General features: G+C 39.6%; 1 protein-coding gene across 1 annotated transcript; it reads left to right on the top strand.

Annotated features, from left to right (window-relative positions):
* Window positions 1-19,265: 19,265 nt before the first annotated feature.
* On the top strand, window positions 19,266-22,979 carry LOC149234028 (fructokinase-like 1, chloroplastic). Its single transcript, XM_089371721.1, has 5 exons — window positions 19,266-19,639; window positions 19,777-19,973; window positions 20,770-21,434; window positions 21,661-22,159; window positions 22,287-22,979. The coding sequence occupies exons 1-5, from the start codon at window positions 19,527-19,529 to the stop codon at window positions 22,454-22,456; spliced, it is 1,644 nt and encodes a 547-aa protein (XP_089227847.1). The 5' UTR covers window positions 19,266-19,526; the 3' UTR covers window positions 22,457-22,979.
* Window positions 22,980-25,929: the final 2,950 nt, after the last annotated feature.

Below are 25,929 nucleotides of genomic sequence, written 5' to 3'. Positions count from 1 at the left end.
CGTCTACATAACTGGGACAGTCATGTCAGCGCGGAAGAACACGGGAAAGGCGCGCTGGCGACCAGCGCGGGAAAGTGATGTCCTTCCGAGCTGGCAGCGCACAGAATACACTATGGAGCGCCAGTCATCGCGGGTATTTCGCAAACAGACGCGCTGATGAATAGAACTTTAGAAAAATGGGTTTTTGGGCCAGTTCAGAAGGCATGAACTTAGTGATTGGCACAGCAGGGTGACTGACAGGAAGGCAGTGACAAATTACTGTGTAACAGTCTTCAATAAGAATTTTTATAAGTCCATGACGGTATAGATGAGGGTCTATATTGCCTATGTGTTTTTGGACTGTAATGCTCATTTTCTTCAAACTCAAGAGCAAGAAATACGGCAAATTAAGAGCCTGATTTTCTAAGAAATTCATCAGTAGTCTAGCATGGTACATATAGATCGAACCGAAGCGTCCTTCACAGGTGACAAATTTTTGGATAACTAATAGTAGGCTAGCCCATTCTTCTTTTAATGCATGAAGAGGGATTCCTTTAGTAAACACGGTAGTGTCCATACCTGGGTTTCTTAGCATGATTCTCCATGCCTGTTCATCCACGCTTTTATTTTTGAACCATCTTTCACCCTCCTGAGGTAAGCCTGTAGCAGCTGCTACCGTTGTTTCGGTCACTTTAAGCTTCAAATCTCCAATCTCCACTTTCTGACCGTCAAATGACCGTGCAAAAGCCTTGGTTACTTCTTTGTTATAGCCTTTAAACCTTTGAATGAACCGTAACCACTTAGCTTCTTCAGTAAATCCTTGGCCTGAGGGTAACCTTCTAAGTATTTTGGTCCTTCTCGCTCTGCCCTGAGTAGTTTTCCCATTTCTTTCCCTGTTTTGAATTTCGGCTGAGGATACAATTTTTAACAGAGGACAATAGCTCGATTGCAGGGTTTATGGTAAAAGGTAATGGTTGCAATTGATAACAGGTGACGGGAATGCTTCGGATTATAGGCAGAACAGAGGATAGACAGTGGTGAACGGGTTTACAAACTGAAGTGCGTGTATATGAAAGGAAGGTCTTAAATGAAATGGTAAGTGACCGGTAGTGGAGGCGAGATCTTTTTGAATTAACGGCTGCGTACGGGAGATCACACGTTTTTAATAGATAGCTGCGGAAAATATGGTGAAGAAGAGCCGTAAGGAGATTGGTCACATCTCATGTGCGCAAGTGGCAAATGAAGTGCAGTTAACTTGAGTTTAAACCCGAAAAACCCATCATGAGACCGTTAAGAAATGAATGCTTGGTGTATGGAGTAATGTCGTGGGATAGGAGTGGTAATAGAGCTATCATATCGAATCATTGCACATAGTAGAACTTTTCATGGTTTGATAACTATGCATAATCATGACTTTAATTGCTATTTGATAAAAAAAATTGCTCGTACCTTTGGAAACTTTGTCATTTCTTGCCCATAGCTTTTAGCCAACTGTTCTTTCTTGATATCTTGGAGATGCTCCATGTCTTCATGGTATTTTCTCACTTACACCTGCATTTTCATGATTTCTGTACTAACATTTTGACTGTGTATTTGAAAAACAGAGTGATGGTGGCTGCGGAAATCGTTTCTGGCTGTGGAAACTGTTTCTGGCTGCGGAAACTGCTTCCAGCTGCGGAAACTGGGACAACACCCACTTATCTGAACAAATGTGGTTAGAAAAGAACTAACTGAGTGGAAATAGTTCTGAAAGGAACTTTTATTGATGAAATGAGAATGAAATGAGTGGAATGGAATGAAAATGAAGCGGAGTGAAGTGAAGAGAAAATGTGAATGAGATGGAGGTGAAGTGAAATGGCAAATGAGGTGGAGTGAAGATGGAAAGAGAAGGAGAGGAGATTTTTTATTTTATTTTTTTTAGAAAATATAGAGTGTCAAGTGTCCTTGATTTTCACTCCATATTTTCTATATAAGACTGCCAATCTATGATTGGTTTTCAGGCTTATACAATTTTTTTATTTTTTATTTTTTTATTTTTATTTTTATTTTTTTTTAACTGAAAGAATAAAAGGCTAGGCTGGTGGGGAAGAAGGATTCTTCTCCACTAGCCTTATTGCAGAATTCTCTTGGAACATCTTGACAAATTCTTCTTTTGAAAGTGGCTTATGATAAATTTTCAATCGGTGGCCATTCACAAGAAAAGAAATCTGAAATTCATCAATGGTCTTGACTCTTACTGCTCCATTATTAAAGACTTTGTCAATTTCATATGGCCCAAGCCAATGGGTCTGAAATTTACCTTTAAAGTCTTTGAACTTGGAATCAAACAGTAATGCCCAATCTCCCTCTTGAAACTTTCTCTCTTTGATGTATCTATCATGCCATTTAGCTCTTTGATGTTGAACTAGATCAGTCTTTAAAATTGCTTCTTGTCTGATTTCATCTAGCTCATTCAGCTGCTCCATTCTGTGCTTTTGGGCTTCTGATAGATTCATCCCCAACTGGACTGCCATCTTGAAAGTCTTGACTTGAAACTCAATGGGGAGTAGGACTTTTTTCCCATAAACAAGTTCATAGGGAGAATGTCCTGTTGTATTCTTCCATGTAGTTCTGTAGGCCCATAAGGCTTCAGGAAGCCTTTCTGCCCAATCTTTTCTGTGTAGATGAACAGTTTTGGTGATGATGCTTTCAAGAACTTTGTTTGTAGACTCCACCTGGCCATTTTCTTGCGGATGGTAAGGAGTAGATTTTCTGTGCTTGATTTTGTATTCTTCCATCAGCTTCTCCATCAAGTTAGATGTAAATTGACTTCCCTGATCTGTCACAATTTCTCTTGGGACACCAAAACGAGTAAAAATATCCTCAAAAAGAAATTGAACAACTGAATTTTCAGTGGCAAAAGGCAATGCTTTAGCTTCTACCCATTTAGTGACATAATCAGTGCATACCAATATATACTTTTTCTGTTTAGATGGTGGATTAATAGGTCCAATGAAATCTAAAGCCCATTTTTCAAAGGGTTCGATGAGTACCTGTGGTTGTAATGGCATTTCATTTGAAAGAGTTGGTCTCCCAACTCTTTGGCAGTTGTCACACCTTCTAACATATTGTTTTGCATCTTTGAAAAGTGAAGGCCAATAATATCCTAAAGAAAGGATTTTATAGGCTGTCCTTTTGTCAGCAAAGTGTCCACCGCATGGTTCATCATGACATGCCTTGAGGATGTCAGGCATTTCATCTTCCCGAACACATCTTCTGATCACACAATCTAGCCCTGTTTTAAACAATTCATTAGAAATCCATGAATAACTTGAACTCTCCTGAATAATTTTTCTTTTTTCACCAGGAAATAGATGTGGAGGTAGCTTTCCTGTAGCCAAATAGTTAGCAATATCTGCATAGCAAGGAGTCTTAGTAGTTATTGCAAATAAATACTCATCTGGGAACTTATCCTCTACAGGAAAATCTTCATTAGTATTTTGGATTCTAGACAAGAGATCAGCTACCGTATTTTGTTTCCCTGGTCTATCCAACACAGTAATATTGAATTCTTGTAAAAGTAAGAGCTATCTTGTAACTCTGCCATTAGTAACAGGTTTATTCATGAGATATCTAATTGCAGAATGATCAGTATGGACAAAAGTTTCATAGCCAGTTATATAGTGTCTAAACTTATTGATTGCATGAACAACAGCTAAGAACTCTTTCTTAGTCACAGTATAGTTTAACTCAATGGGAGTCAAATTTTTACTGGTGTAGTAAATGGCATAAGGAACTAAATACTTTTGTCCCAACACAGCTCCTAGAGCTGTATCTGAAGCATCTGTGGAAATATGGAAAGGAAGTTTCCAATTTGGCCCTCTCAAAATGGGTGCTTCAGATATTCTTGTTTTTAAAGTTTCAAAAGCAGATTGACAATCAGGATCCCATTTGAATTCACAGTCTTTTGTAAGTAATTTGAAGAGTGGAGATGCTATTTTGGTGAAGTTTTCAATAAATCTTCTATAGTATCCAGTAAATCCAAGAAAACTTCTAACATCTTTTTGACAATTTCGAATAGGCAACTTGGAGATGACTTCAACTTTTGATCTATCAACTTTAATCCCATCCCCTGAAATATGATGTCCTAAAACAATCCCTTCAGTAAACATCATAAAGCATTTTTCATGACTTAATGATAGGTTTGTTTCTTTACATCTTATAAGGACTTTTTCCAAATTCTCTAATGCCTCTTCAAACGAATTACCATAAACTGTAAAATCATCCATATAAACCTCTACACAATCATGGATTAGATCAGAAAAGATTCCTAGTACTGCCCTTTGAAATTTTGCGGGTGCATTACATAATCCAAAAGGAAGTACTCAGTAAGCAAAAGTTCCCCATGGACAGGTAAATGTGGTCTTGTCCTGATCTTCAGGTGCTACCTGAATCTGATTGTAGCCACTAAAACCATCCAAAAATGAAAAATACTTTTTGCCTGCTAAAGTATCTAATACCTGATCGATAAAGGGTAAAGGAAAGTGATCCTTCAAAGTTGCTTTGTTCTGATTCCTTACTAATAGAGTCACTTGACTATAGAAAGAAACCATAAACAAATGAGTAGTATGATGTCTAAGTAGTAGAAAAATAAATAAGAAAAACACAAATTGAAAAATGACAGTTCTGGAATTAAACTTCAGAAAATGAAAATTAGCAGGAAGGACAAGATGATCTCATATGTCAGTAGTTATCTAAAAAAATATGTAAATCTGCCCGGGCTACCTACAACAAAACCTGTAAAAGAAGCACTGATCAGCTAACAGTTAGAAAAGAAACATAAAGGAAATATACACAACAATGATCATTAGAACAGCACACTATATATACAGTAATGGTTGAAAGAAAACAGTAAATGAAAGCAAGTAGAAACTATACAAGGCTCTGCTGTACAGGGGCCCTCTGCAACCTCAACCAGTCAATCACTTAGTCACAAATCCAATTCAGAAAAACTGTCTTCTCATGTATTTAAAGTGAAATGCAGTACAGTGGGTGACAACAGTCGAAATTACAATATGAAAGCTAATCCTTCAGCGTATATCAACACGTTATTTATAAGAAAAAGATGTTGCAACTAATTCCTAGATTTATGCTACTAAAAGACACGTAAATCCCTTGAGCCGAGATCTAGCGTGGTGGTCATGAATTCATGGAGTGGTGGCTGCTTGGTTTAGTTCACGGCTGCTCTCCAGGTGTGCCAATACTTCCGAAAACTAAGGATCGTGCCCCGCAACCTTCACGTGGGCAAAACAGAGCCGTGCCACCGCGAAATTCTTCATTTGGCCCTTCCTTTGACCATCGTTGACCGCGACTGTTTATGAATGATTTGGCTAATCTGAGGGGACACACCCCATGTACACGTCACGTGCAGCTTACCCATGTGGCTGGTTTCTTCATCAGACACCTGTAGCATAGCCTTTAACAAAATGGCTGCGGAAACTTGGGCTGGCTGCAGAAAGTGACAAGTTTCCACAGCTGCTTGAACAAAAATCTAAATCAAACAACAGTCATAAGCATAGTTAGGAAACCATTCCATAAGTTCTTTTTAAACTATTATGCAACGATTTGACAACTTGGTGGACAAAGTAAATGGAAAAAGAAGGCTGAAATGGTATATAGGGAAGTGCAGGTTTGGGACTCAACACATGGTAATTGCTTTAGAATCTTGATCAAAGGAAAATAAACGGTGTTTGCTGTATCGATTCTGTGTAATTGTCATCGGAGCGGGAGAAATTACATATCCCATCATATTGCAATAAAACCGGAGGCGAAGATTATAATCAATTTTGGAATGGAATCGGTTCCAAAATTGTGGCATCGGCGATGTGAACTATGCGAAATTTGCGTGACATATCATTCCGGCAAGTGGTGATCCCAAATAGAAATTGCATCGGCGTTATGGTAAGAAATCGATATTTGAAGAGTTTGCCAAGAGCGATTTAAACCCACCGATTTATAATACAGCTGTGCAGATAAAACAGGGGAGAGTTGCGGTGTTTATATATAGATCAACCTGTTATAAAAGCGTTTTAACGCTAATGTAATTGGCTGGGGACACTTATTTTTATTACGACTTGAATGAAATATATGTGCACCTCAACTGTGTTTTAACGCTGTTTCCATTTTGTTTAAAGTATTATATGGGCTGCGCTCTCCTTGAATACTCAGGAAATTTGATTCCGGTGTTTTGAAAATGAAAGTTTCTATTTGTATTGTTAATTTGCTATTGTAATCTATTGGGTTGCGCCAAGATGTTGCTGCGTCATTTTTGGTATCAGAGCCAAAGAGACAGGTGTTTATAGCAAAAATGCCACCGAGAAGGGGAATTGGTCGCGGGAGACCAGAACCAAATGCAGTTTTGATAGAAGAAGTGCGGAGATTGCGTGAACGAATGGAGACAATGGAGACAGCCCAAAGAAGAGCGCCTGATGAGGGAGCTGAGAGTTCTTCAGAAGAATCTGATGCAGATGTGGAAGCAGAAGAAGAGAATGACAATGTCAAAATCATCAAGATGCTGGCAAAGGCTGGAAGCAAACCCAAAATGGAGATTCCTATGTATGAAGGGAGTCTGAATGCCGAGGAGCTCATGGATTGGATCAGATCCATAGATCAGTACTTCGATTATGAAGAGATTGAGGAGAATAAGAGGGTGAAGTTTGCAGTCACTAGACTAAAGGGCCATGCAGCCATCTGGTGGGACGAGTTACAGACATCAAGAACAAGAAAAGGGAAATCTAAGATCAAGCAGTGGGATAAAATGGTAAGCAAACTGAAAGCCAAGTTTTTGCCTAAAGACTATCATTTGAATCTTTTTAAGCAGATGCAAAATCTGAAGCAGAAAGGAATGTCTGTTAAGGAGTATACAGAAGAATTCTACAGGTTAAGTATCAGAACAGGGCATGTAGAAGATGATTTGGAGAAAGTAGCTAGATATGTTAATGGGCTAAGGTATGAAATACAAGATGAGATTAGCCTGTTAAGTTTGAAAACTGTTGAGGATGCCTATCAAGCAAGCCTGAAAGCAGAGGAGAAAATATTAAGAAAACAGAGTCAAAGAAATAGAGGAAAGAACTCAGCGAGAGGTAGAGGAGCTGGCAGATCTAGAGGAACACAGCATCAAGTTGAAACAGGAAGTTCAAGCAGTAGATCACCACAGATGGGTGAATCTAGTAGAGGGAGATTCACGCCCAGAGGAAGAGGGCGAGGCAGAGATGTTAGGTGTTATACCTGTGGAGAATGGGGACATATGTCGCGGGACTGTCCTCATAACAAATCAGCAAGCCAGAGGGGTGCAAACGTGGCTGAGGCAGAGCCAGAACCACCTCGACTTGTGGTGAAAGAGGAACCACCTGAAGAAGGTGAATCATTGCTGCTCAGAAGAACTTTGCTTAGATCAGAAAAAGAGATTGGGGAACCAGCGCAAAGGAAGAATTTGTTCAGGACGACATGCAAATCAAAGGGTAAGTGCTGTAAGGTTATAATTGATAGCGGGAGTACTGACAATCTTGTGTCTACAGAGATGGTGGAAAAGCTCGGATTAACAAGGAAAGCGCATCTTGCACCTTACAAAGTATCTTGGCTTTAGAAGGGTCATCAAGTCATCGTGACAGAACAGTGTAATGTGGAAATGCAGATTGACACATACAGAGATGTGATTTTATGTGACATAATGCCCATGGATGTATGTCATGTGTTATTGGGGAGACCATGGCAATTTGACCGGAAGGTGATTCATGATGGAAGAAGAAATACATACACCATAGAGAAGGACGGAATTAAACATACATTGCTGCCAGTGAAGAATGATGCTGATAAAGAGTTGCCTGAAAATAGTATTATGTTGATGAGTGGCAAAGAACTGCTACAGGAGGTTGATAAAAGCGAAGAGGTGTATTTCGCTATCGTGGGGAGGCCAAAGGTAATTTTAACCTCCACAAATTTAAATGATTTGCCTGAAGAAATTCAAGTTGTGTTAAATAATTTCATGGATATCATCGTGGATGAACTGCCAAATGAATTACCACCGATTAGAAGTATAAGTCACCATATCGACTTAATACCAGGAGCAATTCTACCTAACAAAGCTGCATATAGATTAACTCCTCAGGAAAACGCAGAAGTTGCAAGACAAGTTCAGGAGCTAATGGACAAGGGGTTGATTTGAGAAAGTCTGAGTCCGTGTGCTGTGCCAATGGTGCTTAGTCCGAAAAAGGGAGGAGAATGGCGCATGTGCACCGATTCCAGAGCTATCAACAAGATAACAGTCAGGTATAGATTTCCTTTGCCCATAATGGATGATTTAATGGACTGTTTAAGTGGATCCAAGTTTTTTACAAAGATAGATTTAAAAAGCGGGTATCATCAGATCATAATTAGGGAAGGCGATGAATGGAAGACAACGTTCAAAACAAATAATGGACTGTATGAGTGGTTAGTGATGCCTTTTGGGCTCACTAATGCGCCCAGCATGTTCATGAGATTAATGAATGAAGTCTTGAAAGAATATACAGGTAAATTTTTTGTTGTTTACCTTGATGATATTCTGGTTTTTAGCAAAAGTAAAGAGGAGCATTTGGAACATCTGAAGTTAGTCCTGAAAACTCTGCAGAAGGAAAAACTACTAATCAATTTGAAGAAATGCAGTTTCATGAAAGAAGAGCTGGTATACCTGGGATTTGTGATTTCCAAAGAAGGTTTAAAAATGGATCCGGAAAAGGTACAAGCAATCAGAAACTGGCCTACTCCTAGGAGTGTATTCGAGGTAAGAAGTTTCCATGGACTTGCTAGTTTCTACCGAAAATTTATAAAGGGGTTTAGTCAAGTTTGTGCACCAATCCTTGAGACAATCAGGGAGGTCAATCAGCCATTTCGATGGACAGAAGCAGCTGACAGGAATTTTAATTTGCTGAAAAAGAAGATAATAGAAAAGCCTGTTCTAGCATTGCCAAATTTCGAGAAAGTCTTTCAAGTGGAAACTGATGCAAGTGGAGAAGCAGTTGGTGCGGTGCTGAGTCAAGACCAAAGACCGATAGCATATTTCAGTGAAAAATTAAATGATGTGAAAAGGAAATATTCTTCCTATGATAAAGAATTTTACGCTATTGTGCAGGCATTGAAAAAGTGGAGGCATTACTTGTTGCTGAAGGAGTTCATCTTATATTTAGACAACCACGCTTTGCAGTTTATTAATGATCAACCAAAGTTAAATCAGAAGCACGCTAAATGGGTGGAATTTCTGCAAAGTTTCACTTTTGTAATAAAGCATAAAAGTGGTAAGTCAAATAAAGTGGCAGATGCATTGAGCAGGGTAAGTTTTCTTTTGCAAGAATTTAAGGTGGGTGTTGTAGGTTTTGATGAAATGATAGAAATGTACAAGGATGATGAGGATTTTAAAGATATCTACACAACAGTTCAGAATCCAGTGAACCATAACAGAAGTCAGTGGATGGACTACCTTATTCAAGGAGGCCTGTTATTTAAAAGCAACAAATTATGTATTCCCAAATGTTCCATGCGGGAGAACATAATTAAGGAAAAGCATAGTGGAGGATTGTCTGGTCATTTTGGACAAGATAAAACCTTCGCTCAGGTGAATGCTTTTTATTTTTGGCCTAAAATGCAAACTGATGTTAAAAAGTTTGTTGAGAAATGTAGGGTATGTCAGTATGCCAAAGGAAGGAGTCAGAATACCGGTCTATATTAGCCATTGCCCATACCAGATCGACCATGGGATGCAGTGAGTATGGAATTTGTTATGGGTTTACCAAAAACTCAGAGAGGAAATGATTCTATTTATGTTGTTGTAGACAGATTTTCAAAAATGGCCCATTTTATTGCTTGTAAGAAGACTAATGATGCCACACACATAGCCAATTTATTCTTTTCTGAGATTGTAAGATTGCATGGTTTACCTGTGAGCATTGTATCAGATCGAGATACTAAATTTGTAGGGAATTTCTGGAGGACACTTTGGAAGAAGCTGGGAACTAAACTCAGTTTTAGTTCAGCCTACCATCCCCAGACGGATGGACAAACTGAAGTTGTGAACAGAAGCTTGGGAAATATACTAAGAAGTATGGTACATCAGAATCCCAAACAGTGGGATTTGGCATTAGCTCAAGCTGAATTCGCTTACAATGATACACCAAACCAAAGCACTGGAATGAGTCCATTTCAGATTGTCTTTGGAATGCATCCAAGAGGAGTATATGAGCTTAGAGACTTGGGAAAACAAGAAGCCAGAAGTGCAAGTGCTGAAGATTTTGTTGAACAAATGCAGAAACTACAGGAAGAAGTCAAAGGTAAACTACAGGAAAGCAGCAAGAGATACAAGCAAAGAGCAGATCTGAAAAGAAGAGAAAAGGAGTTTCAGGTAGGGGATTTGGTTATGGCATATTTGAGGAAAGAGAGATTTCCTACAAAGACTTATAATAAACTGAAATTGAAGAAAATAGGACCCTGTAAAATTAAAAGGAAATTTTCAGACAATGCATATGAAATTGAATTGCCGGAAGGGATCAGAATATCCCCCATTTTTAATGTTGCAGACTTATATCCATTCAAAGAAGCAGAAACTAAATTGCAGAATGAAATTACAGCTGATGAAATTCAAACTATAGATTGGGAGGAACAGGTACCAAAAGCATTCAAGAAGGAAGTGGAAGCTATCTTGGATCAAAGAATGTTCAAGAAAACTCGAGGACAAACATATTTCCAATATCTGGTCAAGTGGAAAGAGCAACCAATGGAAGATTCCAGTTGGTTGACAGCCGCTGAATTACAGAGATATGGGATAAATCCAGAAAATCTGAAGGATGAATCTTTTTTGCCCCAGGAGTCTGATGCAGGAGCATCGGAATAAGCTAGCAATGTGAAAAATCTGTTCACATGTTGTGGCTTGACAATTCATTTACTATTTTGTCAATTTTAGTTACTGTGGGGTTTGATTTTCAAATAGTTTGTTATTATTGTAATAAGGAGACTGTTTTATTTAGATTTAGTGATAAAATCTGTTCGAACAGGTGTAAGCGAGAGTTAGAGATAGGAGATTCTGTTAAGATCTTTATTAATAAATAAAAGATTTTTGTTAAGCTATTATTAGAAAATTAATGTGATAGAGGAGAAGAGTTAGGCGAGGTTTCTGTGGAGCGAAAAACTCAGATTAGTGGGTGTTAACAATCGAACAGATATCGGTCTAAAGGGATGGGTGAGAAAGACTCTGTTTTTCATTTTTTTAATAGCAAAACTCTATTTCATTTTTTTTTATAAATACAAGTGTGGTTTGTGTAAAATCGAGGGACAGATTCTGTAAATTCGAATCTGGTTGATCAGAGAATTTGAGTGAAGTGGATTTCGATTTGTGTTCTATTGAAAATTATATGAATTCTGTGTTTTATTCAGTCTCGGCACTGTCACATTTTGTGAGTGTGGAAAAGTCATTAACATAGAAATTGTGAGTGAGTGAATTCTTATTGGAACAGGGTGATAGCACAGAGTGATACGAAGATCATCAATGCGGAAATTGCTTCAGAATCTTGATCAAAGGAAAATAAATGGTGTTTGTTGTATCGATTCTGTGTAATTGTCATCGGAGCGGGAGAAATTGCATATCCCATCATATTGCAATAAAACCGGAGGCGAAGATTATAATCAGTTTTGGAATGGAATCGGTTCCAGAATTGTGGCATCGACGATGTGAACTATGCGAAATTTGCGTGACATATCATTCCGGCAAGTGGTGATCCCAAATAGAAATTGCATCGGCGTTATGGTAAGAAATTGATATTTGAAGAGTTTGCCAAGAGCGATTTAAACCCACCGATTTATAATACAACTGTGCAGATAAAATAGGGGAGAGTTGTGGTGTTTATATATAGATCAACCTGTTATAAAGGCGTTTTAACGCTAATGTAATTGGCTCGGGACACTTATTTTTATTACGACTTGAATGAAATATATGTGCGCCTCAACTGTGTTTTAACGTTGCTTCCATTTTGTTTAAAGTATTATATGGGCTGCGCTCTCCTTGAATACTCAGGAAATTTGATTCCGGTGTTTTGAAAACGAAAGTTTATATTTGTATTGTTAATTTGCTATTGTAATCTATTGGGTTGCGCCAAGCTGTTGCTGCGTCAGCCTTGTGGAATAGGTCCATCCAAACATCTAATCCTCTCGCCATTGAAATATTTTCTCCAAAGCGCTAGCTGAGCCCAGCCAGGCTTGGGCGCTATAATTCTCCAGAGGAGCTTGGCTCCCATAGCAATGTTCTGCAGAGGGAGTTTCTTGAAGTTAAGCCCTCCCTCCATCTGAGGCTTGAGAACAGTCTCCCATTTAACAAGAGGGAATCTCCTCTCATTTAGTTTACCTCCCTTCCAAAAGAAATTTCTAATATGCTGATCCATTTTCTGAAGGATGCCCATTGGAGCTAGAAGCACTGAGAACTGAAATAATGGGAGACTGTTGAGAACGGCTTTGATAAGGACCGACTTACCCACCATATTTATCCAATTAAATCCCCATGCCTGGAGTTTGATCTTGAATTTTTATACCTGAGGAAGCCAATCCATGCTATAGACACGCTTGAGAAAGATAGGGAGCCTCAGATACTTAAACGACGTCCATTCTGAGGAGGCAGCAAATCCTAAGCTTCTGGTGATGGAATTTAGCAGTGTGGGCGATGTATTCCAGCAGTAAGTGTGACACTTTCCCTTGTTGAGACTGCTTCCGGACTCCATACAAAACTCATCAAGAGCCTCTTTGAATCTGTTGGTAGAGTGGGTCGAAGCTGCCCCAAGTAGCAGGGTATCATCTGCAAACAGGGCGTGGTTGATGTTTTGTACCCCCCTCGCAATGGAAATCCCTGAAATCTCCTGATCTTGCATTTTTTTATTTAGGTGGAAGCTGAGCACGGAAGCTTGAATAACAAACAGAAGAGGAGACAGGGGGCAACCCTGTCTTAGTCCTCTTGAAGCTTTAAAGAATCCAACAGATCTACCGTTGACTAGAGGAGCAATCCATGGTTCCGAGATGCAAGCCCGGATCCATTTGATAAAGCTCTCCCTAAAACCAAATTTTTTCAACACATTCAAAAGAAAGCTATGTCTAACACGATCAAAAGCATTTGCTAAACCCAGTTTGATAGCCATACCTTTTTCTTTGCGCGGTTGACTTGACAGGATTGCCTCTTGAACTAAAATGAAGTTGTCCACTAGTTGTCTTCCATGGATAAAGCCACCTTGGTTCTCTGGAATGATTTTAGGGAGAATATGCTTCAGCCTGTTAGCAATAATTTTGGTGATCAGCTTATAACCAGTGTTACAAAGGGAGATGGGACGAAATCTATTAAAGGAGTTGGCGCCCTTTTCCTTGGGGATGAGAGCAAGGAACGAGGAATTTGTACTTCCTCCTATTTTTTGACAGGCTTGCTATTTTTGAACCATTTTATAGAGATCTTTTCCCACGATTTGCCAGCAGGTTTGGAGAAATCTGGCGGAAAAACCATCAGGATCTGGGGCTTTATCTAGGTCCATAGCAAAGAGGGCGCTTTTGACTTCTTCCATTGTGACTTTGATTTCTAGATGGTGATTCATCCCAGCAGAAATTAAAGAGGGAATCCCGTCCAGCAGGCTATAGTTATGAGATGCATTCGCCTCTTCGCTGTACAAACATTTGAAATGAAGAAAGCTGCCCATTTGATGCTTGCAAAGTCTTTGTGGATGATAGAATCCTCTTTAATTTCAGCTATGGAGTTGAAGCATTTTCTAGCTTGAGCTTGCTTGTGGAAAAATGAGGAATTTCTGTCTCCTCCTTTGAGCCAAAGACAACGAGATTTGATCCTCCACGTTTCCTCTTCGGCTAGACAGGCTTTATGGTATTACTGCTGGAGTTGGGCCTCTTTATCTAGAATTTATCTAGACACATGTGCCTCTTCCGAGATCAAATGGTGGGCGTCGAGCTGACTTTGGAGCTTTTTTCTTTCGGCTATTGGGTTAGAAAGAGTTTTGGCCCAACACTTTAGGACAGATTTCAATCTTCTAAGTTTTTCTTCCCATATGTAGAATGGAGATCCGTTGACAGGCTGGGACCAGCTTTCTTTGACTATCTGCAAGAAGCTGGGTTCCTTGATCCACAGAGGGCTAAACTTGAAAGGGATGGGGCCAAGATCAGAGTGAGCTCGAAGATCGAGCTTAATAGGCTTATGATCCGAGGTGCTACTAGATAGAATATGCATGCTAGCATCTAAACCAAGCAAAAGAAAGGAGCTTTGCACAAAAAATCTATCCAGCCTTGCTGCAATATGACCAGGGCCTATTCTTTTATTAGACCATGTGAACTTACCTGAGACAGGCTTGATATCTAACAGATCCCAGTCTTGGAGGAGATCCTCTGCCCATTCCCTTGCCGGATCTCGCACAATGCAGCCTCCTCGCTTTTCTGAAGAGTGCAGCGTGATGTTTAGGTCACCTGCTATGATGACATTTTCCAGATTGCCCAGATCTGCTTGCTGTCTTATTGAATCCCAGCAGATCTTTTTTTCTCCAGCATTGACCGGTACATAAACTTTGAAGAGGCAAAAGGTTTCTTTAGTGATTAGATGCTGCATCTTTAACATCAACCAACGGGTATTTGAAGTCTCAGACACTAGCGAAAACCTACTGTCATTCCAAAGAGTACCCAACCCTCTAGAGGCTCCTCGAGCTGAGACAGCTGTTGCTTTACTCTTATTCCAATTTTTTTTACTTAAATGAAGGAAGTCTGACTCCTCCATCTTACTCTCTTGGAGAAGGAGTATATCCGGGGCCTCTATTCTTATTAGATTTCTTATAGCCTCTTCTTTGATTTTGCTCCCCATACCCCTACAGTTCCAGGAGATTATTTTCATTATTTACCTTTGCTTTGCTGGGCTCCCTTGGAGCCTTGATGCCGGATTCTTGCCATTTTTGACTTTTTTGCTAACAACTTCTCCAAAGTTGGTTGGCTGCCCTGTAATTTGTCCTTGTACGTTTCGTGCTCTCTTTTCTCCCGATCCGTTTTGCGCCCTCTTGTAGATCTCCTTACAGAGGTTTGGGAATCTCCTATTTCACCTTCCTCCTTCGAATCTTCCGATTCTTGATCCTCCTCCTCGATTTCAACGAGGGTTCCTTTTGAGCTTTCTGCAACACCCGTGTCCTTGGAAAAGGTGGGCAGGTTACCTTTGTCTGGGGACACTGGTTTTTGGACTATGATTTCATGGGTGTCCTCTGGCTAGGAGCTGAGAGGGTCGAACCTGTTCTATGGGGTGGACTTGGGCTGGATCTGCTGAGAAGGGTCCTGCTGAAGACCTTTGCCACTAGTGCCTCCCGGCTTCTGGGTCTTGGAAGAAATTTTGGATTATTTAACTTGATTCCAATCGACCTCCTTCCCTTGCACCGCTTCATTGGCAGATGGGCAGTTTCTGGCGAAGTGTCCATAAACCTGGCATTTACGGAATTTGAAGGGTAGGTGTTAATAGTCTAGTTTCTGCACGTGTCTAGCTTCCTACCTTGATTTTGATGGCCTATGGGGGCCCCACCTCCAGATCCACCTCAACGCAGATCCTGGCACAATCATATTGGTCCTTGTTGTTCGCTCGATCTATGAATTTCCCCAAGGCATTTCCAATGTGCATCAAAGAATCCCAGTTCCAGCAATGAACTGGGAGATTTGGAAGCCTAACCCACATTGGGAAAGCTTTGGGTACATATACTGCTGGATCGAAGTCAGGAGTCCATTTATTCAGGTACAAACCCTGGGGGCCCATGAAGTAAGGGCCATTTCGAAAAATCAGATCTTTGTCATCTTTTGAGGTGAATTCAAAGAGGAAGAATCCTTGCCCCAGAAAGTATGAGGTCACACTTTCTTTGATCAGCGACGACCAGTTTCTTTTGACCCAACTCTCTGTGGATTTAGGGGATGGCCATAGACTAGCGAACTGGCCGATGAGAGCTCGCTCGGACAAGGATAGAGCAACCTGAATCGGGGTTTCCAGAGGAAGAGAGATCTCTGGAATATCATCGAGTTTCTTGACGAATTTCGCCGCTTCAACATTCTTCTTCTTAGGGAGCCCTTCCAGAAGCCGGCTGAAAGCCTCAGCTGAAGAGATTGTCGACGGGGAGGAGAAGAAGGGGCCTGGGGGGTGCCCAGCACCTCCATGACTGTTGGTCCAAAAGGGAGCCTGCCAGAAGCGAGCAGGGGCAGTTCAAACCCCCATGGCCAGGCCGATCGCAGGGAGGAGAAGGGCCTTGCGCGGACACGCCCGTAGGGATCTGGGCGGCGGAGTGCGGGCTCGTGCGTAGTTTGCAGGACATGCTAGGAGCGGGCCTCAAGGAGAAGCCGAGCAGTAGAAGATATAATACTCCCACCATGTTATGCGTTTTGGGTTATATATATATTAGCCCTTTTTAACTAACAACCTTCCACGTTGTTTTTAATATTTGAAGTTTGTTATAACAAAAATCATATATATATATTAAAGTTAATATATAAAATGATTTTGTTATATGGTTTTGATTTTTGGTTAATATATTAACCTTTTTTTTCCAATTTTAGTTAATATATAATTTTTTGGGATTTATGATTTTTATTGCTTGTGCAGTTCTAGGAGGCCAATGATGGGATGCCAAGTGTCAAGCTGCCATGTGAGTCCCACGTGCTGACTGGGATGCCATGTGGCGCATTGTGGGCCCCATTTTTCCCTTGCCATACCAAACTTTGAAGAGCTCTATCTTTTGCATATGAGCTCGGATTAACAAACTTTTCACGCCATCGCGATCAGGAAGACGAGCTCTCTCAACTGGTGCCATCAACTTCTCCTTTCTGCTATTTTGAATTTCGAGCCTTTATCCATCCCCTTGGTGTCTCGAGATCCTCCTAGATCAATCCTCCCCACTGAGGAGCTTTTGGTCCTCCAAAAGCATGAAAGATACTCTGCAACTTCTTCTATACCCTGTCTGCATCACAAGCACCCTGAAAAGGTCTCACTTCTATCTCCTTCACCTTTGTCCTTCGGAGCCTTAAGCGACGAACTGGCACCTGCTACCTCTGCAACCTATAGTACATTGTTTTTTCAAATAACATGACCAAACTAATGACCCATACTTGCCACGAGTTTATCACACTCGGTGGTCAAATTTACAATAAGATGGACTCAATACCCCAGCTATGACAACAAGGCCGACTTATCATGGTTGCTCCAACAAGTGATGGAAAACACCTCATCACTGCAACCCATGATTTACATTCATAAGGCCAAACATCATTTTCATAGTTTAACATGCAACTCAAAATACAACTCAAACATGACCATACATCATTGTTGCTGACCAAGTGATGGAAACATCTCATCACTTTTACACTAAAATGCAACAAATGATTTACAATGGTGGCCATAACAAGTTATTACCCTTAAAAAAACCAACTCAATACAGCAGACCATCGTGGACAGAGTGGTTGTATCGGTTATACATATTCATCTTTCGGCTTTTCTGGCGATGGTTCCAAAGCATGAAGCATCGGACATGTGGTTTGCTGGTGTCCCTCTTTGTTACAATGACTACAACGATTCTTTCTCCTCCAAACCTTCGGGGCTGTCTTGGGGTGCTTCCCCTTGGTGTTCCTTCGAAAGGTGTTCATGGAGCCTTCACTATCGCTGGATTGTGAGGAAGGAATTTCATCATCTGTCGTTGGCTGGTTACTGGCCATATCAGAGTTTTTCCCCATCTCCTTTCGGACGTATCTGAGTCCTGCATAACGCGACAACTCCTTGACTTTGATGGGGTTTATGATGCCTTGGCCTTGGGTGCCAAGGCCCTTTCCTTGATATCCCATTTTCTTCATTAGCTTGGATGAAGGCCTCCCCATTGATCGAGCAGGGCCCGAAGATGTAGTCTAGGAGGGACGAACTCCGTTATCAAGTTCTTGTCTTCTTGTCTTCTTATACTCTCCTTCTTCTTTCTCTCACATGTGCACATTTAAAATTTCTCTTTGGTTAAGCTACAAACTGTATATGTAATTCTTTCAATGCATCTATAAACAAAAGATAACCTAGATCAATTTGACCAAAACACAACCACCCCATGATACCAGACCAACTACAACAATAGTTACTATTTAAGTTCATGAAAAAATATTTAAAATAAAATATTAAAACAGACTTGAACTCTTCTGGTTCTTCACACAGATTAGTTTAAGTAAGTTTCTAAGCCATTACCAACATGGAAGAAAAACCTTAATGACAAGTGAACGATTCAATTATTTTTGATTTTGACAATTGTTTCGTCACGAAAGAAAGTTCAAGCACCAATCAAAATTATGTATTTCAATGTCATTTAATTCCTACTCTTTGATATTATCAAAAGCCATATCCAACTATAAAAACTTAACTCACACCTGAACATTAAAGAATAAGAGTCAAAGTCAACTTTTTTTTTTTAATCAAGATTTTTTTTATCTGCTATTTTGGAAGCCATCTAATTATTTAAAAAATTGTTTTGGAGTTTAATCAGAATGTAATAAATAGATTTAAAATTGTGAAATTTAGATTTAAATGAGAATACTTTAATTTTGAAAATAAAAACTTAAATATTTTTAATATAATGAAAAAATATTTTTAACAATTGCATTTTACAATAAATTTATAAATATGGTTAAATTATTAATATGTATTCAAATATTTTTATATTTAAAATATTAGTAGAATTAGCTAGATACAACACTTGGTTACATTTTATTTCTATTCATTTTTTATGTAAACACTTAGTGAAATTATGATGAATAATAATTAGTGATAAATATATTATTTATGTAAATATAAACTATGAAATAATAACATAAATCATCCATAAATAATGACAGAAAAATAAAGAGTATTTTATACCTTGCATTCTATTTTGCAAAAGCTACCATAATACTTCTTTCAATTTATAACTCAAGATTCAATCTTGAAAAATAATATTAAAATACAAATATTTTTTCCAACGTTAAACCTTATAACTTGACTATGCTAGCTAATAGTGAAAATGGATTGCAAGACTAATAATAAATAATACTTTGGTTTGGTGTAATTCAAACAAAATTGTAAAAACCTTTATTTTCAATGTAGGTCGTTTATAATTTTTAGTTAGGACTGATTAGAATATGGGTGGTTTATAATTTTTAGTTGGGACTGATTAGAATTATCATTTTTAGTTAGGACTGATTAGAATATGGGTCGTTTATAATTTTTAGTTGGGACTGATTAGCATTAGAATAAGGCTGTACACGTGACTCTGGACCTTAAACAAGGTCTATCGGAGAACTCAAGCTTCCAATATCTAAAACAGTAAAGACGAGGCGCATGGTTAATGGGGTACGAAGAGTCGATGACTTTGGGGACGATTTCTAGAAGGATAGTTTCATAGAGAAACAGCTTTCGAGACTGAACTGTTATCTAAATGCTATGCTATTAAATATATCATACAACACAACTTACAGAACTTGTTTGCCAAGCTTTCATGGGTTCCTCGGTACTGCAACTTCCTTACTTCTTCACAGGCAGCTACTGCAATGCCACTTGCACCTCCAACGTACTTATAGGATTTAAAGTTCCTCCCTTCGTCCTACCCAGGTCAGCCTTATAACTTCTATTGCTTCTTATTCTTGCTGCTAATCTCAGTACGTGCATTACATATTAGACAGTAGGGATGGATGCATTCAGATTGAATGACCGACTGAATTATCCAACTGGTTTATGTCTATGTGTAGGACACATCTTAAAACATCTTTATTATGTTTTAGCCCTTCTCCTATTGCTTGTCCTTGCCGCTGCCCTGTCCCCCTGTCCAGAAAATGTCATAAGCAGCAGCTGCTAATTATGAGAGCAGCATCATCCCCAGAAGCAGAAGAAGATAAAGAAAGGGATAGCTTCGATCAGGGGGCTCCCCCTAAAGGCCGAAAGAGAGGTATGTAGTTGTTTCTTTCTTTCCCACTAGCAAGGGTCATTAATTTTTGTCACTTGAACTTTAGGGGCTTATTGCTGCATTGCTATTTTTCCTTTTCCTTATGCATGTTTCCTTTGGTGAGGTCATTGCACAGCGTATTCATTGCTATCATATTAATATTAATTTTCTGATGCAAGGCTATGCAGTAAACTCAAAAATGGTCAATTTTTCCTTGGCTTGCAACACAGAATTCTATGATCTCATAATACTCATCAACAATCATAATATGGGAGCTAACGATGATTCAAATTAAAATCAACTTTACAATAAATAGATTAAAAGTAGACGAGGTATTACCCTTGCAACCAGCAGGCCCAACCCAATGACCCATCCAGACCTACAAGCTTTCTTGTCTCTTATTAGTTATACCTATGAGAAAATAGTTACTTGTAGCTGCTGGCAACATTATCCCCAACCTAAGATTTTCTGATTTTATACTCAAGTTGTTCTCTATCACGACATTGAGTTCTAACTTATTTCAGTTTAGTGAAATGTCATTCTTACCCTAATTTTTGTTCACTCTAATTACAAAATAGCTATATAATCCTATTTTATCTTCACGCAACCACTTTCTTCACAGTTCACCAAATGTGCTTATGCAACTTATTTGTTTTCAATTTGGAAAAAGCGCACATACACCTTATTTTCACTAGGCAAATGTACTTCTGCACCATTTTCTTGAGGTCTTTGTTATGTAAGATTGCTATTTGCTACATTTCTCTCATAGCTTTGCTTTTAATTTTGTGAAAAAATGTAGGTAGTGCTGTTTCTGGATCAAAGAAAATAGGCAGGAGAAAGAAAAATGAACATACAGAAACTAAAGAGGCAGAAGGTGCAAGTGATGGAGGAAAGACTCGCAGGAGAAGGAAAAGTGAAGAGAAAGAAGTTAAAGTGACAGAAAGCAAAGGAGATATGCAGAGAGAAAAAACTCTTGAAAATGAAGATGCAGATCTACAGTTGGAAGAAAATGATGATGAATGCCATGGGAATAACTATGAAAATAATTGGCCACCTTTAATCTGTTGTTTTGGGGCAGCACAAAATAATTTTGTTCCCATTTCTGCAAGACATAAGGCTCCAGAGTTGTATATGACATCTGAGGGGCTTCACTGGAATCCTGCAGAATTTGTTAGGGCACGAGGAGGACCCCCATCTAGTGTGGCTATTGCACTTGGTCAGTTAGGTGGCAGAGTCGCATTTATGGGCAAAGTTGGTAATGATGCATTTGGTCGTCAAATGGTTATCACATTGAACATGAACAATGTTCAAACTCGTGGTATTCGAATTGATTCCTCTTCATCCACATCGGTTTCTTATATGAAGTTAACCTACCAAAAAGGAAAATTAAGGATGAGTGACATGAGACCATGTGCAGAAGACTCTCTTCTCATTTCTGAGATCAATGTAGATCTATTGCAAGAGGTAGCATTTCATTGGATCAAATTTCCCTCTGTTTCACAATCCCTTGTTTTAGTTCATTCACTTGATGAGTTCCCTCTCTCTGTTATGGCAATGTCATCGTTTCAGAAATGCCAGAACAACCTGTATCTCAACAAACTGTTTTTTACTGTTCCTCATTTTGATAAAGAAATTTTATGGAATTAAGGACTATTTACAATGACTTGATATTTAAAACTTTCCTGTGCAGGCTAGGATGTTTCATTTCAATTCTATGGTTCTCCTTACAAAGTCCATGCGGTCAACTCTTCACGCTGCAGTCAAGTTCTCAAGGAAGTGTGGTGGCATTGTCTTCTTTGATGTAAATCTACCATTGCCACTTTGGAGGTCCCGTGATGAGACATGGAGACTTATTCAGCAATCATGGAATTTGTCGAATGTTATTGAGGTAAGCAAGCAAGAGTTAGAGTTTTTGCTTGGTGAGGACTACAGTAAGAAAAGGAGAAATATGAGTCTTAAATACTCTGCACGTTCAGACAGAGAAATGAAACCACAACAGCATAACTGTTATACACGGGAGGAACTTTTGTCAGTATGGCATGATGATATAAAGCTTTTGATTGTGAATGCTGGTGCAAATATATACTACTACACACCAACATTTGAAGGTTCAGTACCAGGGGCAGAAGCCGTTTTGGTTACTCCCTTTATCAGTGACAGGTCTGCCAGCGGTGATGCTTTTGTTGCAGGTAATATTATAGAGAATTTTTGTTCAATTTAGGATTTCCTGGCCAGAGATGTCATCCATATCTGTTGGTGGAAGCATTAAACATGGGTGTGGGACTTAAGGTTGTTTGTCACTTGTGTGTGTAGCAGATCTCCTGAGATTGTTGGTCATGGAACCAGAGCTATATGTCCATCAAGTGAACTTGGAGAAGGCACTAAGATACGCCACCACTTCAGGAATCGCAGCGCAATGGGACATCAAGAATTGCGTTAGGCAGTATGCACCTGACAGTATAGAATATAAAATGAGGAAGGATTAAATGGCATTGACTGGCTTCTTTCAAGAAAATTGGCTCTGCCTGCAATGCACTGGATCATGGATTTATGGAAACTGTTTTCGTCCATCTTTGCATTCTGCTTGGATATATAATAGCAGCACACTCTGTTTCAATTCAACAAGGAAAAAGAACGTGTAGTTAGAAGATAAGGCAAGGAATTTTATTTGGAGAGAAGAAAGATGTTTTTTTCAAGTGATCTTAAGTCCATGCAAATATATTAACTCATATTCTTACGTTGTCAATCTATGTTGCATGGTAGGTCATGATTGTATGTCGCGAGTTCTGCTTTTGAAAAATTTCAACAGGGCTACTAGTGGCAAGAAATTTTGAATTATTTAACTGTAGTCTTCAAGCAGGAGCTTGGAGTTGGATAGTGAGATGATTAATTGTCTCTAATTGAAGAAAGATATTGGAACTGTAACAGCTCAAGCCATTAAAATGTATGCCACAGTTGGTATGCAACTGTGCTATTGCATTCTGACAGCAAATTATTTAAATTGTGACAGCTGATTATGAATCACATCAATAATGGTTTTTTTTTTTTAAATATGAACATTAGCTGATCATGAATGGGATTAATCTGTCTTATGATTATTATCATTAGTGTTACCCAGAGATTTATGGAAGAGGAGCAGGGATGACAGTTGTTTCAGATTTCATAAGGTTGTTGCAAGTGCTTAACTGGACCTTGGTTCATTTCCAGGTGGCCAACTGGGGGTAAGTGTCCACCACAACAGAAACATCCCATAAAACCTCATTGACCTAATTCATATTTGGTTGCAGGACCTGTGGTTCTGGTTCTTAATTAGGGGTAGGTGAACTGTAACACAACAGGCAGTTGTGTTGATTGTGTTTAGCTTTCATAGTGAAATTAGTTATGTTGCATGGGGACTGGTTCCCACTTTTAAAACTAATGTTCCCAATGATCTGGCATTTTGGAGGCTTTGATATTTGTCGGAAGCTTCTTGAAACAAACAGAAACATTGGGAACTCAGAAACTTGTCAGATATACCATTCCATTCCCTGCCAAATTTGGGGACTTCTCAAGATATTTTAGGGAAATCCTAGCCGTCCTGTAAATTTTAGATAACAATGGCATGTTCTAACTTCTATGCTTAGCACAATTACTTCAATGTTCCTTTAGCAGCCCAATGACAATTTCAATTTAGTTTTCCAATAGCAATCACATTAACCATTAAGCACTTTGACAGTAAAAGTAGATAGAACATGAAACAAGATGTAGAAGACAAGCCAAGACAAGAGGACACCAGATTTGGTGGATGCCAGGGAAAAACCCCAATGTGGGGAAAACCCTTTGATCAAATCTTATTATTATTATATCAAATGTTCAACAGAGAAGAGAGAGTACAAAAAGTCAAAATTGACTTGCCAAATCACAGTCAAAATAGCCCTGTCAAATCTACAGTCAACTGCAGTCAAATTCAGCGCTAACTAGAAAGTCAACAATGGTCAAATCAGCAGCAAAATGTCTCCTTTGAAGCTTGGTCAAACTCAGTCAAACTCGGCCTGAATAGGAGGTCAAAATCAGCCCAAAACAGTCACAAAGTCAATGGTCAAACTTCTGTCCTGAAATCTGCAGTCAAAGTTGCAGTCAACCCTGAAGTCAGCACTGGTCAAACTGCCCAAATCTTCTCGATTTTTGTGCCCAGAAATGTGGCCTAAAGAAACAGAAATAACCCTCCAAAAATCGCAGTCAAAACAGGTCAAAGAGTCCCTGGTCAATGCTGGTCAAACTTGGTTTGCTCCTGAAATTTTTGGCCCTGCAATTCAGTCCAAAAACTCATCCTTCTTGCCACACGTGTGAGAGAGAGAAGCTGTCCAATAGCTGTATGAACCAATGAGAGAAGGAGAGAGAAGAATGTGTTAGTGATGATGATGCCAAATGAGGTGAGAAGTCACTTGTATTTATACAAGTTGTTGAGGGTGAAGAGTCATGCCCATTGGGTTTCATAGATGTTACCCACCATTTTGTGGGTGATATTATTAGGAGAATTTTTTTCTCCAAGATGGTCCTTAGCCAGCAACCAACAGTCACCAACTAGCTCGTTGTGCCATTTATCCGCCACCTGTGCCAGCCGTGTGGTCCCTCACCCACCTGCCATGATTGTATGTTTGAAGGTTGGCTTCCCGAATTTAAAGGTATGCCTTGTCATTTGGTAATTAAATATTGTAGTTTGCTTATCATTGACACTTCTGGGCATGGATTAATGGGTGGATTCGGCGGAAAGAACATGCTAGGTCTGTGCTCTTGCCCCCTAGACCTCTTTTGGATATTAACCTTGGACCTTAGTGCCATGGGATCTCTTTTACTGACCCTTGGGCTTTAGGGATGGTATTACGTGGGAAATCCCGATTTTGGTTGCGTGGTCCCGCTCCCTCATCCACATATATTATTCCCCTTCCACTCATTATAACCCCATTCATCATTTCTCCCACTTGGGTACACATTCCTCCATTGGGTCCACATAGGGTTAGCTTTCCCCTTTTCCTCGCTCACATCTTGGGTTGGGCTTGGAATGATGCCCCGGAGGTTGATGCAGCTGAAAAGAAAAGCAAAAGCATATTTGACCACATTCAACAGGAAGATGTAGCACAAAATGCAAAAGATGGCAGGGACAAACACATTTAGCACGTGGGCAAAAACCAATACATGAGCTCTACACCATCATCATGGTCATCACCCTGGTTCCTACAGGCCCTAGATGAGCCTCCTTTATCATTTAGGAACCCATGATTGTCCCAACCCCTGGTGGCAATGAACCGCCTTACCTTAAAGGGGATATCCACTGCTATATGTCACACATCATACTCTTACCCCTTGAGCTCTAAGTAGTCAATTAAAAAAAATCATAAAAGGCAAAAGACATATAAAGAAGGGTGGAAAAATCAAGGCCGGGGCACCTCACGTATCATGATTTTTCCCTTTTATACATTATAAACCCAAGTGTGGGCTTTCGTTTTAGCTACCCTTGCAACCCAGCATGTGGCCCAGGGTTGCCCCTTGTCATCCCCTACTTCATTCATCTCTGTATCACATACCACCACCGTTTAAAGGATGTAACTTGGACATACTATTTCTTTTAGAAATAGAAACCACTTAATAGAATACTTGGTTAACTCCACTTGGAGCTTGGAGACTAGCACATGCCAAAGCCCATTATGGAAGGGCATGCCATTATGAAGTCCTCAACTGTTGTCCATGGTTTGTAAGCTCTTTTACTCGATTTCCTTGATGACTTGTTGTATTGGAAGGCTAGGGGACGCATTGGATCTTATGCAGGATTGTAGGTGGTCTCCATCTTGGGTTTGGTCTCCCTATACAAGGTCCTAACCCTCTAGAGGACCACATGGGCACATGTAGGATGTGTGTTGAGAGCCATGGGCCTCCACAGCAGTAGAAAACACTCTATGGATTCTTGAGGATGTTCAGAGAT

The sequence above is a fragment of the Pinus tabuliformis genome, chromosome 8, assembly GCF_031772625.1.
Source record: "Pinus tabuliformis cultivar Carrire ecotype Pingquan chromosome 8, CPIR1, whole genome shotgun sequence".
In the NCBI taxonomy this organism is placed as follows: Eukaryota; Viridiplantae; Streptophyta; class Pinopsida; order Pinales; family Pinaceae; genus Pinus; species Pinus tabuliformis.
The sequence above is the reverse complement of the archived record's forward strand: the minus strand, read 5'-3'. Positions and strand labels throughout refer to the sequence as shown.